The sequence below is a fragment of the Hyalella azteca genome, unplaced genomic scaffold (assembly GCF_000764305.2).
Source record: "Hyalella azteca isolate HAZT.00-mixed unplaced genomic scaffold, Hazt_2.0.2 contig10134, whole genome shotgun sequence".
NCBI lineage: Eukaryota > Metazoa > Arthropoda > Malacostraca > Amphipoda > Hyalellidae > Hyalella > Hyalella azteca.
In genome coordinates this window covers 14,498-28,367 of record NW_025940181.1, presented here as the reverse complement: position 1 = coordinate 28,367, position 13,870 = coordinate 14,498, and the positions used below count along the sequence as shown (strand labels likewise).

The 13,870-nt window shown below is 37.9% G+C and overlaps 1 protein-coding gene across 1 annotated transcript; it reads right to left on the bottom strand.

The window, feature by feature from the left end:
* Positions 1-687: 687 nt before the first annotated feature.
* On the bottom strand, positions 688-2,414 carry LOC125178486. The gene is made up of 2 exons (XM_047882306.1): positions 1,967-2,414; positions 688-1,292 (listed from the first exon to the last, which is right to left on the bottom strand). Exons 1-2 carry the CDS (start codon positions 2,351-2,353, stop codon positions 786-788), a joined length of 894 nt encoding a protein of 297 aa, XP_047738262.1. The 5' UTR covers positions 2,354-2,414; the 3' UTR covers positions 688-785.
* Positions 2,415-13,870: the final 11,456 nt, after the last annotated feature.

The window sequence follows — 13,870 nt, the reverse complement described above, 5'->3', positions numbered from 1 at the left end:
ATGAGGTGAAAGACTTTGTAGATCGGCGGCGTAGAGTGTGGGTGAGGGACTGGATTGGTCGAAGAGATAACTTTGGAGCATCATCTTCTTTGTTTCGCGAACTTTCGGCAGAAGATCCCATGGCATATAAAAGACACTTGAGAATGAGTACCGACCAATTCAATGAGCTTCTCAGCATAATTCAGCCACAAATAACCAAGAAAGATACTGCAATGAGGAATGCTATCACTCCCAAAGAAAAACTTGAGGTTACACTGCGCTATTTAGCTACGGGTGATAGCTTCCAATCCCTAGAATTATTGTTTCGCATTTCAGCCACCACAATTTCAAGATTTATTCCCGAAGTTCTGCAATCTATCATAAGTGGATTACAGCAATACTTGCAGGTAAGTTATTAGCGCATTCCTATGCTCATATATGGGGAAAATTTAAAAGCGTGAAGCCATCTGTTATCGCTGTTTTTAAAATGATAATTGTGTCAAAGGCTTGCGATTAAATAAGTATATAATTATAAAGAATGAAATAATGAGCTCCATGAATGAAAATAATTGATGTGATAATTATGTTCCAATATTAAGGTTTCACCGTTACAATCTTAACTATAAACAAATGGATTTTATAGATTTATAATATATTCCAAATAATCACATACAAAATGTTTACATTAAGGTAAAAGGAGAGATAAAATAATTTTTGGTCTAATATTATATTTTAGACAAAATTTCATACAACCGGGACGATTCCTTTACCTAACAATCTCAATTCAATTACTAGTTATTGAAAAGCTACTGAAAATCAATGATGCCATCGATTGTCAAGACATTGGAATCCATGTTGTTAGGGCATTCCTCTTCACTTGACTGGTACGACGATGTACTTCCGGATGGTGATGTTGAAATAATATTGACAGGTGACTGTAACAGGTTTTTCAGCATTTCTTTGCTGATAAGGCTCTGAATCTGTTCCTGCAACATTACGAAGCTTCTGAAAGGAAGTTGCCTCAATTGAAGAGAAATATGTTGAGCAAATGCGTCGTATTGATCCAATGTTTGGTTTGAAGACGACGGTTTACTCGTCGAAACAATATTCTGTAGTTTGTCGATGGCCCTCTCAACTCTCGAAAATGTTGTAATTCTTCTCTTCTTGGCCGCTGGCGTCGCAAATTGGTGCTTTGGCACTGACGTTCCTGCTTCATTTTCTGTACTGTTGAACGGAGGGCCATCATCATGCAGACATTCGTTAACTTCGCCTTGTTGATCTTCTAGGGTATCAGCTTCTTCAGGGCCGCATTTCTGAAAAAAATCCAAATGTAAAATTAAACAACTCTATGCAATAGTTTAAATCTCAAGTATCTGTATTAAATTTACGACAGAACTAACTTCTATGTATTGCTATTGCTGCAGGTACCTCAAAATATGGCCGAATGGAAGGAAATACAGAGAAACTTTGAAATCAAATGGAATTTCCCACATTGCTGTGGTGCATTGGATGGCAAGCACGTTGCCATCAAACGACCTCCTGGAAGTTGCAGAATTTTACAACTACAAAGGAGGATACAGCATAATACTGCTGGCTATGGCGGATGCTGATTGCAAGTTCATCTATGTTGATGTGGGCACAAATGGACGCGCTAATGATGGAAGCGTGTTCACGCCGTCTACTTTGAAAAGTGCTCTTCAATAATGAAGGAAAAGTTCCTTGGCAAATGAAGGCAATCGGAATGTAAAATTTTCAGAGTAAAATTAAATAAAAATTCAATATCTTGCCAACACTAATCTACGGATTTGTAATACTTTCATTCATCATAAGCAATGCATTATAAATTCTCTGATCAAATCTTAAATAATTTAAATGCAATAAAGAAATTTCACCTTACATACCTGAATTTAAATTTTTATTATCCTGACACAATTTGTGGCTAATTTTCTGCAAGTAATTGTTACTTATTTGGAATAGGTTTACTTACCAGATTAGATTGCGATTGTCGCGTGACGACAACGTCGTTCAGAAAAGAATCAGCCGTTTTAAACCAAAGTAGTTTGGGCGTGTAAACGTCGTCTGTACCAGCTCCGCTTGCTTTCGAAGAGATCACCTTCGTCAATTCATTTTTGTACGTTAATCGTATATTTCTAATTCTAGCCCTTAAAAATGTAATATCAGGTACAACCAAACCTTGACAAAGAAGGTCTTCTTTTAGTTTCAAAAGATTAGTCTCTCTCTTGGTTTTGTTTGAATAGTCCTCATGACGTATATTCCAAAGCAACTCATACTTATGGAACGTCTCCAAAAACAATACAATATCGTCCGGACTCCACTTCACGTTCTTATTAGAGCTGTCGTTTGAACAGGACATGCTCGGATCACTAAAGTCACTTAGCACAATCAAGACGAGAGTCGAGAGCAACACAGTTGGGCACAGTCCGAAAGCAGAGGAGCTACTGAGCCCACTCGAAGTCTGGAACTGGAAGTTCGAACAACTTCAGTTGCCTGCACCAGCTAGTTGCCTCTGAACACGTCAACCTTCACAAATTTTAGTAACCTCACCAAGTAGACGCAACCTATATACGCAACTAATAGCCCTGCGTATAAGCACCTTAAGATAAACCTAGAAGCTAAAATTGGGTCTTCAACAAAGTTCAACAATTCAAACAATTATATGCACCATTTTCACTTGAGCGGCGCAAGATAGAAAGAGGTCGCTGTAAGGATCAAGCAATTTCTGGTTAACCCTAGGGTAATATTTACATTCGCAGTCATAATTTGAGTTCATTAGCCGGCCTTCAACCACTCTTGCTCTGGGTCTCTGGCCGCCAACGCCACAGGTTAGTAGCTTAATGTTTGCCCTTGATGAATAATCTTCACTTGTCTTACTTGGAAGTATTGTGTTCTGTACCTTTGAAACATTTAAGGGGCCATGCTGAACTCCTTGTGTCCATTCCAGTTCCGGTTGAGGAGAATATCTGGTACACCCGAGTAACAGCAAGACTACCACAGCCGTGTTATTGAGTAGGCCTATTGAACCGCCAGTCGTCGGTGCCTCTACCCGTCGTCTGTGCGTCAGTCGTCTGTGCTTCATCCAGCAGTCGTCTGTGCTTTATCCGTCAGTCGTCTGTTCTATCGTCGGCTGTCTATACTCCTTCGAAAAGACATAGCTTCAAGTATTCTAAGTTAAGTATTCATTTTTCCCTATCGTTTATATGCAATTAAAATTACGGTTTAAACTCGTCCATTATTACCCACCGATTCGATTGATGCCGTTCAGCCTCATCGATGCCCTTACAGTCACATTCCCAGGCTAACCTCTTCAAACAATTAAAATTGATCACAGATGACGCAAAGGTAGGTTAGCTGGCGCCAGTCGACGCACAACGATTACGTAGCAAGAGAGTTAGTGAAGTATATTTCGGAGTTATACTGTAAAAAAAAGGCTGGATTTGATTTACAAGCACGCCATTTAATCGGGTTATATTTAATTTTTGAATGAGTTCCTAGTTAATTTCAATTTAATAGGCAATAGGTACTATATTCCACTTACTGACCTTCTAAATTAATGCCGCTGGCTGAATTCTTACTTGGCATGAAAGCCTATCAGGGGTAAAATGTTATTGAGTGCAAGTACAAATTAAATAATACACTGGTCGGCCCAAATTAAGTGTAACAAGATAAACTTGAAGCGTTAAAAAGCAAAGAGAGGCACAGAGGCCGGCAATGATGCCAAGAATAATAATTTTGTAAACGACACCTAGAATGTTAGGCCTGACCAAAAAAGTGACACTGCATGCATTAATAAAACAAATTAGGGGCCTTGCATGCAATAAATCAAATTGGTTAATAGGACATGAGGTTGAACCCAGTTTGCAGTAGCGAATATTGCCTCAGAGCTATCTCAGTCTCTTCTATGCTAATTCCGGCAAAAACAAAAACCTCCTCCTGTGAAATCGACGCGCAACAAACTAATTCTTCTTTATCTCCGTTACATTAAACGGGACATAATTTCTAATAAACAGAAGAAAATTTCTAATAGATCCTTGTACTTTTCGTGACTTGATTCAAAAGAGATCCGGCCTTATGAACCTGTTATTTCCATAACTGACGATTGTTAGGTAGCCAGATCCGTAAGGTTCTAGGCATTTCAAGACTGGATCGACATATGCTCCTGCATAGCTGTGTCTAGTGACTCTAGTCCAGTGGTTCCCAAAGTGGGCGATATCGCCCCCCTAGGGGCAGTAGAAAGATTTTGGGGAGGCGGTAAAGAAGAAGAGGGCCTGTAGGAGCTCGTAGGAGTGGACGGTGATGAAGGACGCCGCCCACATGCCTGCCGCAGTCTCCCGCACGAGGGGCGGCAGCATGTCCTCTAATTTATTAACAACAATTTAACATACAATAAATCTTACATAGGAACAGAAGTATTATTTTCACTGCTTTGTAGCCAAATTCCTAGCTTAGACATGGCACCCACTTCTAGTCGAGAATATAGGCGAATATTAGATGAAAGGAATATATTTCTCGATACCACGCACAGATTATTAATGGAAAGATCCCATGAAATTTGATTATATTATAAATTGCAAAAAAGACATACTATAAGAAAGCAAACAAGTGACAGGATTTTTTCTTTGCAATCGCTTATAGACGTTCCGTAAATAATGTAATATAATAAACACATCTCATGCGTGATAAGTCAATGTTTCATAAACATTTTTCAACATTAGACTGGCCTGATTAATCTGGCGGCATCTCACCCAAAATCCACACCAGCTTGCAGGCATCAGCATCCATCCTGTTTCCTTTTGGTTATGACCCATAATTTCATCGTCACTATCTTTTAACAATTCTATTTTGTTTTAGATTAAAATATTTTTTAAATTTTGTCTTTGAATTAGCTTCAGAATTAAAATTGCAAGCCGAATTCTACAGAAATATCGATACCGGTCTCAATCAATTAACTGACCTCGCAGTTCACGTCAATTATTCCAATTCCACCATCAACTATGGACATGAGATAACGACGCTACTTATTAAGGCCCACCACACTCCATCTGCGTAACAAGGCCCGCAATCAATAACCCTGTTATTTTAATAACTCACGCATTGTAGTAACTTTCCTCTGAACGTACAGGTCACTCACCCATCAGAATCCAGATCACAGCTCCTACTCCAATCCCAAAGGCGATAACGAAAGTCATGAGCGCCGTCAACGGAGGCCAAAACAAAAATTGTCTTGTCCATTGTTTATCATCAGTGAGCATGTAGAAAAAGAGACCCAGGCTGCCTGCAAAACAACTATCATTATAATTAATATAAGGTTACTAATTAAATATACCCAATTACCCTTCAATGCCAACATTCAGCTGAACAACAAGCCTACACTTTTCAATTCATCAGAAAGGCTCTACAAACGGCATAAGATTACACAGACTATAGAAGAAAAAAATGCACAGAGATAAAAAATACACTAAGGCATTCTTCAACCAATCCAGTTTTCATTTTCAAATTCAGTCGGAATAGTATTAGGAAAAATAAATTGTTCACCTTTAGACTATAAAATGTTCACCTTTAGACTGTAAAATCAGGGTTCGTACCGGTATTAAGAAAAGAAATTCCATGACTTTTCCATGACTCTCCATGACCAGCAATATAATTTTCAAGACTCGTATACGACAGATTTAGAATGACTGAAAGACTAACCGTGCATATTCTATCGTCTATATACTACAGTTAATAAATAGCAAACGTGTAAATGCATAGAGCAGGCAGACACGGAGGAACAGAAATGACACAAATCTGAAAATCAAGCCCACACTTTTATTATTATGAATTTAATAGTGTCAAATCACAACAAATATTGAGTAATGCACACGAGATTGTACGTGATAGTGTCTGGTCAAAGTAGTTCGGAACACTTTCCAACACCATTACTCTAACATTCAACTGGCTGCTTTTTCATCAACTTTTTCTTTAATGTTCAGTTCAAGAGTGTCTAGCTCCTGTTGCTTTGTTTTCAAAGATCGCCTCATTGCGTTGAGCTTTGCGATAATTTTCAAATCCCCCTTTCTCTCCATTGCTTCTGCATATTCATCTGCTGCTTGCCCAAGCGCCTTGATGCCCTCCCACGTATGCCTATTCTTCTTCAGTTCATCTAGCTCATCTAACAGAACCTTCCTCTTCTGGGTTTTCTGGACCTTCGGATTCTGCTTTTTCTCTGCTGCCAAGTAAGTAATGTAGGCTGTTTTGGCACTGCCAGCTGCAAGCAGCATCTTTTTGGTGATGGTCAACTTGTCCAGGCCACCAACATGTGCAACATGATCAACCACAGCACGCAAGGAAACCACCGTTCGCTCTTTCATGTTGCGTGTCATGATTTCCTTGTTGAACGAAAATCCTCTTCCAACCGTGGCTTGACCATGAGACAGGAGCATGAGCATCTGCACTACACTCCAGAGCTTCTTGTAGGTGCTCTTTGATAAAATGTCATGCCAACAAGTGTCCAGTCGACAAGAAATTGAAAATGCTTCAAACTGTGCATTCAGTTCACTGCAATGCTGTGATTCATCTCTATAGTTGCACATCTCATCCACAACACCATGTTGTTTTGTTACAAATCTGGTCAGTTCGCCATTGGGGTTGGCTTTGGCAGTGGAAACAGGCCAGCTCGCCGTCTCTACATTCACGCAGTGGCAGTAGTCAATACAGTGCTGATGCGTGCTGACTTTTGCGACATCCTATTCCCTGATAAACTTTCGGTGCAAGAAACTGCAGTAGCATTGCTGTCAGCAGACCAAAAATGTGAAATGCGTGACTGCGCTTTGCTTCTCTCTCCACTGTGTTGCTTAGCAAACTTGGTGTGTTTGCTGCCTTTGGCATGGCTCTTCAAAGCGGCTTTACCCATATTTGGCACATTGAAGTCTTTCGAGCACAATGTACATGACATTGACATACCTACATGCTTTGGATGGCGAGCAAGCCCGTCATGATAAGCTACTATTCTTAACCACAAGTCATGAATTTACACTTTCCAGGCATGGTGATGTAAAAATTGCACGCTGAAGATGGAACCCTGCCACTGCAGATCAAAAAGTTGTCCAATGCAACCGAGCTCCGCGACCGAGTTCACGTGATTGTAGAACCGATCAGAAGGCAGGAAACAAGAGACTGCACAAAGAGTAAACACACGCAGCACAGAAAGAACTTCCTTTTTTCTTCTTTTATCTGCAAATTCCACGATTTTCCAAAAGCTGAAATGAAATCCAATGACTTTCCAGGCCAGGAAAATTAAAAATCAAATTCCGTGATTTTCCAGGGGTCTTCCATGACCGGTACGAACCCTGTAAAAATGTTCACCTTGGACCATAAAATGTTCGCTTTCAGACTATAAAATGTTCACCTTTAGACTATAAAATCTTCACCTTTACACTTTAAAATGTTCTTGGTTGTTATCCTATCTGTGTTTAATGTACTTATTGCCTTCATTATTATTCCAAGGTATCACAGAAGCCTTATAATGACTGGCGGCCAGTACCGCCGACGATGAAACCAGCGGCACTTCCTGCCTGCCTTCTCTTCCAGCACTTCCTGCCTGCCTTCTCTTCCAGCACTTCCTGCCTGCCTTCTCTTCCAGCACTTCCTGCCTGCCTTCTCTTCCAGCACTTCCTGCCTGCCTTCTCGACGAGGAACACGGCTACTATTCCTGCCAGGATCTCCACGACGATGCACAGGATGCTTCTCAGGTCTTCTGACATTTCACTGCCAGAGTTCTGCAGAGTTACATCGAACACAACTTATAGCCATATACATATATGGCTACACATACACATGCATTAATCGTCTTCAGCACGTTATACGTATAAGGAAAATCTCGTTGGCACTTTAATCTCTTAATTCAGGCACATTGGGCACATCATGCATCATGCCAGCATTAGTCATAATAGTCACTACTCGTCGGCACAGTTTATTTTCCCTTATATTAACATTAACATTGGGGGGACATTAACATTGACTTATTCCTATGTTTAGCCGACGTTCTTCATGTAAGAAGCCAATCATTCCCACAAGCCAGAATACTAATGCACACTGGGAAACGTGTTTAGAACTTGCTAGTGAATTCATGCTTAAAAACCGTACACGAATTGAGAGACGATGTTACACTGAGCAGGACATAAATTAGGACACTGAGTAAGACATTCTATTATCATTATAACGGATTAATTTACACACAGTATAAAATATCCAGGTACGAAGCAAAATTCATCAATACGACGGTAAAAAATGGCTTTAGATATACTCGTATTTGGCTGATGGAATTTGATGAGATCAGTCACCGGTAATCCATTGACCTGCGTGCGCCGTTCAACATCTCACACTAAACAGCTAATTTAAATTCAAAATTTGTAAGCGTTTTCAATTATCTAAATGTTAAAAGGAGCTTAATCATTTGAATATAAAAACTGAATAAAAACAATGATGGAATATATAAGCATAAAAGCCAAGTTTTCAGTTCATTTAACGCTGGATCAGAAACATAAAATACATTAACAATACCAGCACCTTTAATTACAACAATAACCTTGAATATAGAGCTGAGATTTGACGTAAGTACTTCAATGCCACAGAGCTGAGAGTAGACGCCTATGGTGGAAGTGATGATGAACGGCTTGCGGATGTGCGATTTCTTCTATATAGTCACTCAAATGGAATTAGGCCTTTTTCGCTTCATATTACGACTTGATGTCGAATATTTCTTCGTCGATGCAGGCACCTGAAATACGAAAAATATTTATTTGTCGCCGAGTTCACAGTTTCTACTCTATCCTTTCTCATGTATAAGCATTTTCTCGTCCGGATGCCCCCAAATTCATTCTTAAATGATATCAAATGAATTAAAGATTTTGAATGATTCCGTTAATTTAGTTTTCGTCAACAGATACACTTTACAAGCAATGGAATTTATTGGGATAGTACCACCTAGTAATCAAATTCACCAATTTTTAATCAAGTACAATACTGAAATTCATGAATATAAAGAGATATATTTCGAATCCATACAGTTGCATTTAGTTATTTATGTTCTTTCATGTTCTCTTTCTAGAGATAAAAGAGTTATTCCTGCAGAAGTAATACCCCTGAAGTGCTGCATAGCCGCTCGTGCTTCAGTCTCCCTGCCCTTCATTAGGAGGAAAGCAGGCGACTCCCTACAGAAGAAGATGAGGGCGGCGTAGATGAGGGTCGGGCTCGTGCAGATCAAAGCCAAATTCTGCCACGTCGTGAACGCCCCCACCAACATCACCAGCAGTATGCCCAAGGCCAGCGATAGTTCATAAAAACTGCCTGACAGGGTCAAAAATTTTATTATTCCTAATCTGAGACATTTATCAGACGACAGATAGTTCTCAAAATCTGTATTTAAAAAAATCAAAAACTGCTCGTGAAACGACGGCACTAGCATTTATTTTCACAACAGGAACGAAGTAATAGCATATTGTAATCAGTCGTAAAACGAAGTTTTCGCAGCATTTTAATTAATGATAAATGTTCGTTGAATGTAGAATTTTTACATTCAACTAAAATTATAAATGAGGTGTTAAATTTTGATCAAATTGCGAATTTTTTTAATGAATAAATAAAGTATTTCACTACAGAAGCAAGTTACAAAAAACTATATAGGAATGGCGCCTAACCTGTTTTCAATTGGAGCGCAATATATTTACATGATTGCTTCAGCTATTTAAACATACACGTCCTATTTTGTGAAAACTGATGGACTTAACACAATAAAGGCTGTAAACAGGTTGAAAAGCTACTTTTACACCTGTTGCCTTCTTAAAACATGTACGTGAATTTCATACCTAGAATATTCAACCAGAAAGCGACAATAGTCTAAAAAACCCTTCCTGAGAAGAAATCCAAATCTCAAACTAGAAACTGTTTATCAGTAAAAATTGAGATGTTCGGCACAAATACAGCCTCTACAAATAATCACAACCACGAAAATAATTTTCGAGTGTTTCCAAAAAGCATCAACACTTAGCAGCCAACTTTATCCCAGATGGTTTGCTCCGTATAAATTTATACACAAGATGAATGTATCGCACTACACCTATCGCTATGAGCCAATCGCTCTACATTGAGAAACTAACTACAATGAACCTGTTCATAAAATGAGCCGCATCGCTCCAAGACCCAAGTACACAAATTCTAGAAGAAATGTTGCGAAGATGAACGAGTATCGTCCACCTAATATCCCTTTGATGTTACTGGAGGCAATCTCGCCGACGTAGGCGTTTCCTGCAATAGAACTCAGGCCGATGTACACGCAAGAGAGCGCCCTGCCCAGCACCAGCGTGGGCAAGTTGGTGCCCAAACCTGGCAACAACGACACTGTCACAATGTCGACAATGTGGGAACACACTAAATATCACCACATTTTTCAAAAAATGTAATCCACATTTATCAAGTGTTTCTATTGAAATATGAAAGAAGTATAGAAACCGAGAATATCGTCAAAAATTGCATAAACAGCTTAACAGGTTACGGGTCATTTACCCAAAATCTTACCCCGAATATTACCCATCAAAATGGACTATTTTTTATGGACTAATTACCCCCGAATAAGCCTGGTCATTTACCCACAATTTTATTTAGAATCTTAACCATCAAAAATTTGAGCACAGTCTTTCTATCAAAAACCTGACCATTTACCAGCAATCTTAACCTGATTCTTGGGAGCTAAAATCAAGAGTTAACGACCATTTACTCCAATTGACCGGGCACTTTTTAACCGAGAACTCAGGGCTTGAGCGAGTGTGTTGATGAAAGATTCTTTTTTGGGATGTATAATTGATATAAATTTTTGAATTACTTTCCAGAACCGGGGTACTCATCTTCATTGATCAACACAAAACTATAAGGTACTTTATACGTTTCATTAAACAGTTCTTCAAACTCGGCAAAGGGCATATCACTAGTAATGTAATCACTATGAATATTCTTCATATCGTTGAAAGGTAACTCGAATAGAATTAATAAATTTGAATTCGTTCTAATGGCTTGTCCTGGTAACATGTAATAGTTTTGGGATAAGTAAATTAAACTGCAGTTATTATGTCTCTCAAGGGGGTAAAAACTATCAGTAGGATTTTGATTCTTTTCCATAGCAATATCATCAGAAATGAACAAATTCTTCTTACTAGGATCTATATCACTGGGATCAGGTACAGAAGCAGTATTCTCAAAATATCCGATTGTACATTTTTGTGGACGTCTTTTATGTAAGTTTCCAAGATATTCATCAATATTACCATTGCCGTTAGAATTTATCGATTCGATTAGTTAGATTTATTATATCCCTTATCGAAAGCGTTCCTCAACAACTTATATTCAGGCTGATGAGTTGACTTGCTAAACAGGAAAGATTGTGTAAATCAATAAAGGTCTCCAATATTAACTTTAGTAGCAACGACGTTTTTCCGCAGTTCGATCTTCCAATCATAAGACACCTCAAACTTGGAGAGGGAAATACAAAATGGTTCTTCTGTTTATTTTTATTATAGTCTTTTTACTTATAGAGCAATTTTTAAAGTTCTTTTTTTTTCTAAAATCCTTTTCAATGTTTGTTCAAATATATTCACTTGAATTACAATCTGATTTATTTCGGTGGAGAGATGACGAATATCATAGCGAATATTATCCGTATCAATCTGATGCTACTGAATATTTCCAAAATTGAACATCACCTCTCTTTTTACATCAGTTATTACGTCATCCATTTTTGGAAGAAATTTTATCAAGTTTTTTTTTTCTCCTCAAAGGCCGCCTTGAATGACAATATAGCTTTTAAATGAACTACCTTTCACTAACTTTAATTTAAGTCCATCATGAATCATTCTGTATTTTCGAATGTTTTTAATAGGCTCATCACACTTGACTAGATGGAATGACTTAATTTTCTTAATCGGAGCGTAAATACATTAAATAGATTGAATTGTCAATCTTTCGTTTGCCAATTATTTCAAGTTGTACATTAGCTCTCATTTTTATTAACCAATATTACAAATGCATTTAGTGAACTACTGTGACGAATCACAGTTGAGTTCTTTAGTGGACGCTCGTTCCAATAGCGTCAACTTTTGCAAGCCGTTCAGAAAACTCATCCTGCTTCCTCACTTCTTCTGCTACTTTATTCGTGATGTCATCTGCCCGTGTTTCAACAGCATTGATATATGCCTTTTATTCAACTTGAATTCCTGCTAATGAGGATACTTTTCCATCGAGGGATTTCAAATTATTCATTTGTTTTCGCAGTTTTGATTTTACTTCAGTAATTTCTAGAGTTAATTTCAAACCAAGATTTTCCAAATCTGTATTTACTTCAATCATTTCTTTAGTTACCTTTTTGTCAAGATCTGTCATTTCCTGAGTTAATTTTCCATAAACAGTTTCTACTATTGATTTTACTGCAGGCATTTCTTTCGCGAGAAAGTTGATATGCACCATAACACACTCCTTCACTACATCTATTTTTCATTGGTCATTTCCGGATCTTTTACATGAACATCTGAAACTATTACGAACTTCTCATCAACATAGCTCTTGCATGCGACATCCTTATCCACATTTGGACAAGAGATATTTGCAAGTCTCCGATTATTCAGATCAAAATTTTTATCAGCGTCAAGGTACTGGAAGCCCATACCTGGGGGACCTCTTAGATGTGATATGGGTGTATTATTAATTCCTACTCCGAGTATGTTAATACCAGTCATTTTAATAAAGTAAACTTCAAATGCCTACAGATTTTCCCGATTTCGTAAAGCTACAAGTTACATAAGAAGCTACAAGAAATAATATGATCAGTTATTATTTTGATCAGTTCTACGATTTTATCAGTTTCAGTTTGTAGCCTCATTTTAAGTTGATTAATTTTATTCTGATTTGATATAGTATCTCTAGACAACTCATGAAATATGTTTTAATATACTTCATACCATTAATAATATATTCCATTTTTGTCAGCGAAACTGATCCCGCTCGTAACTCCATGACTTGTTCTGTTATGTTATTATATTCCACATCATTAAATGTAGCTAAATTTTACTCCAATCTTTTGAATTTATGATCAACTTCAGCAAAAGATACTTTTCCAGCAATTTGTAACTCAATGTTATGAAACCGCAATTCAGAAGTTTTCAGCTTTTCACTTACTAAATCGTCAAACGCCATCTGTACTCTATGGATCTCCTCATAAGCTTTAATAATCAGTTTCGAATTTTCTTCAATATGCAATTCCGAATTCTTGACTTAATCATCAAGCGCTACCAGTAAACTATTTATTTTCTCCTCAAATTGTTTCATTAGTTTATACCCATTACCAATTTCCAAATTTCTTATTTTGTCATCGAGCGCTAACTGCAATCCGATTACTTTTTCGTCAATTTGCTTTATTAGTTTTTCTTCAACATGCAATTCCTTAGAGATGCTTAATGTTCCTCAGAGATGTTTAAAGTTCCTTGGAGATGTTTAATGTTCCTTGAAGATGTTATCTGTCATTTCCTGAGTTAATTTTCCATAAACAGTTTCTACTATTGATTTTACTGCAGGCATTTCTTTCGCGAGAAAGTTGATATGCACCATAACACACTCCTTCACTACATCTATTTTTCATTGGTCATTTCCGGATCTTTTACATGAACATCTGAAACTATTACGAACTTCTCATCAACATAGCTCTTGCATGCGACATCCTTATCCACATTTGGATAAGAGATATTTGCAAGTCTCCGATTATTCAGATCAAAATTTTTATCAGCGTCAAGGTACTGGAAGCCAATACCTGGGGGACCTCTTAGATGTGATATGGGTGTATTATTAATTCCTA

Bases quoted from the DNA above. Each gene is read 5' to 3' on its own strand.
- LOC125178486 (XM_047882306.1), bottom strand. From the start codon at position 2,353: ATGTCCTGTTCAAACGACAGCTCTAATAAGAACGTGAAGTGGAGTCCG. The intron at 1,293-1,966 runs GTAAGTAAACCT...GATTTTTTTCAG, and splicing joins GACAATCGCAATCTAATCTG to AAATGCGGCCCTGAAGAAGC.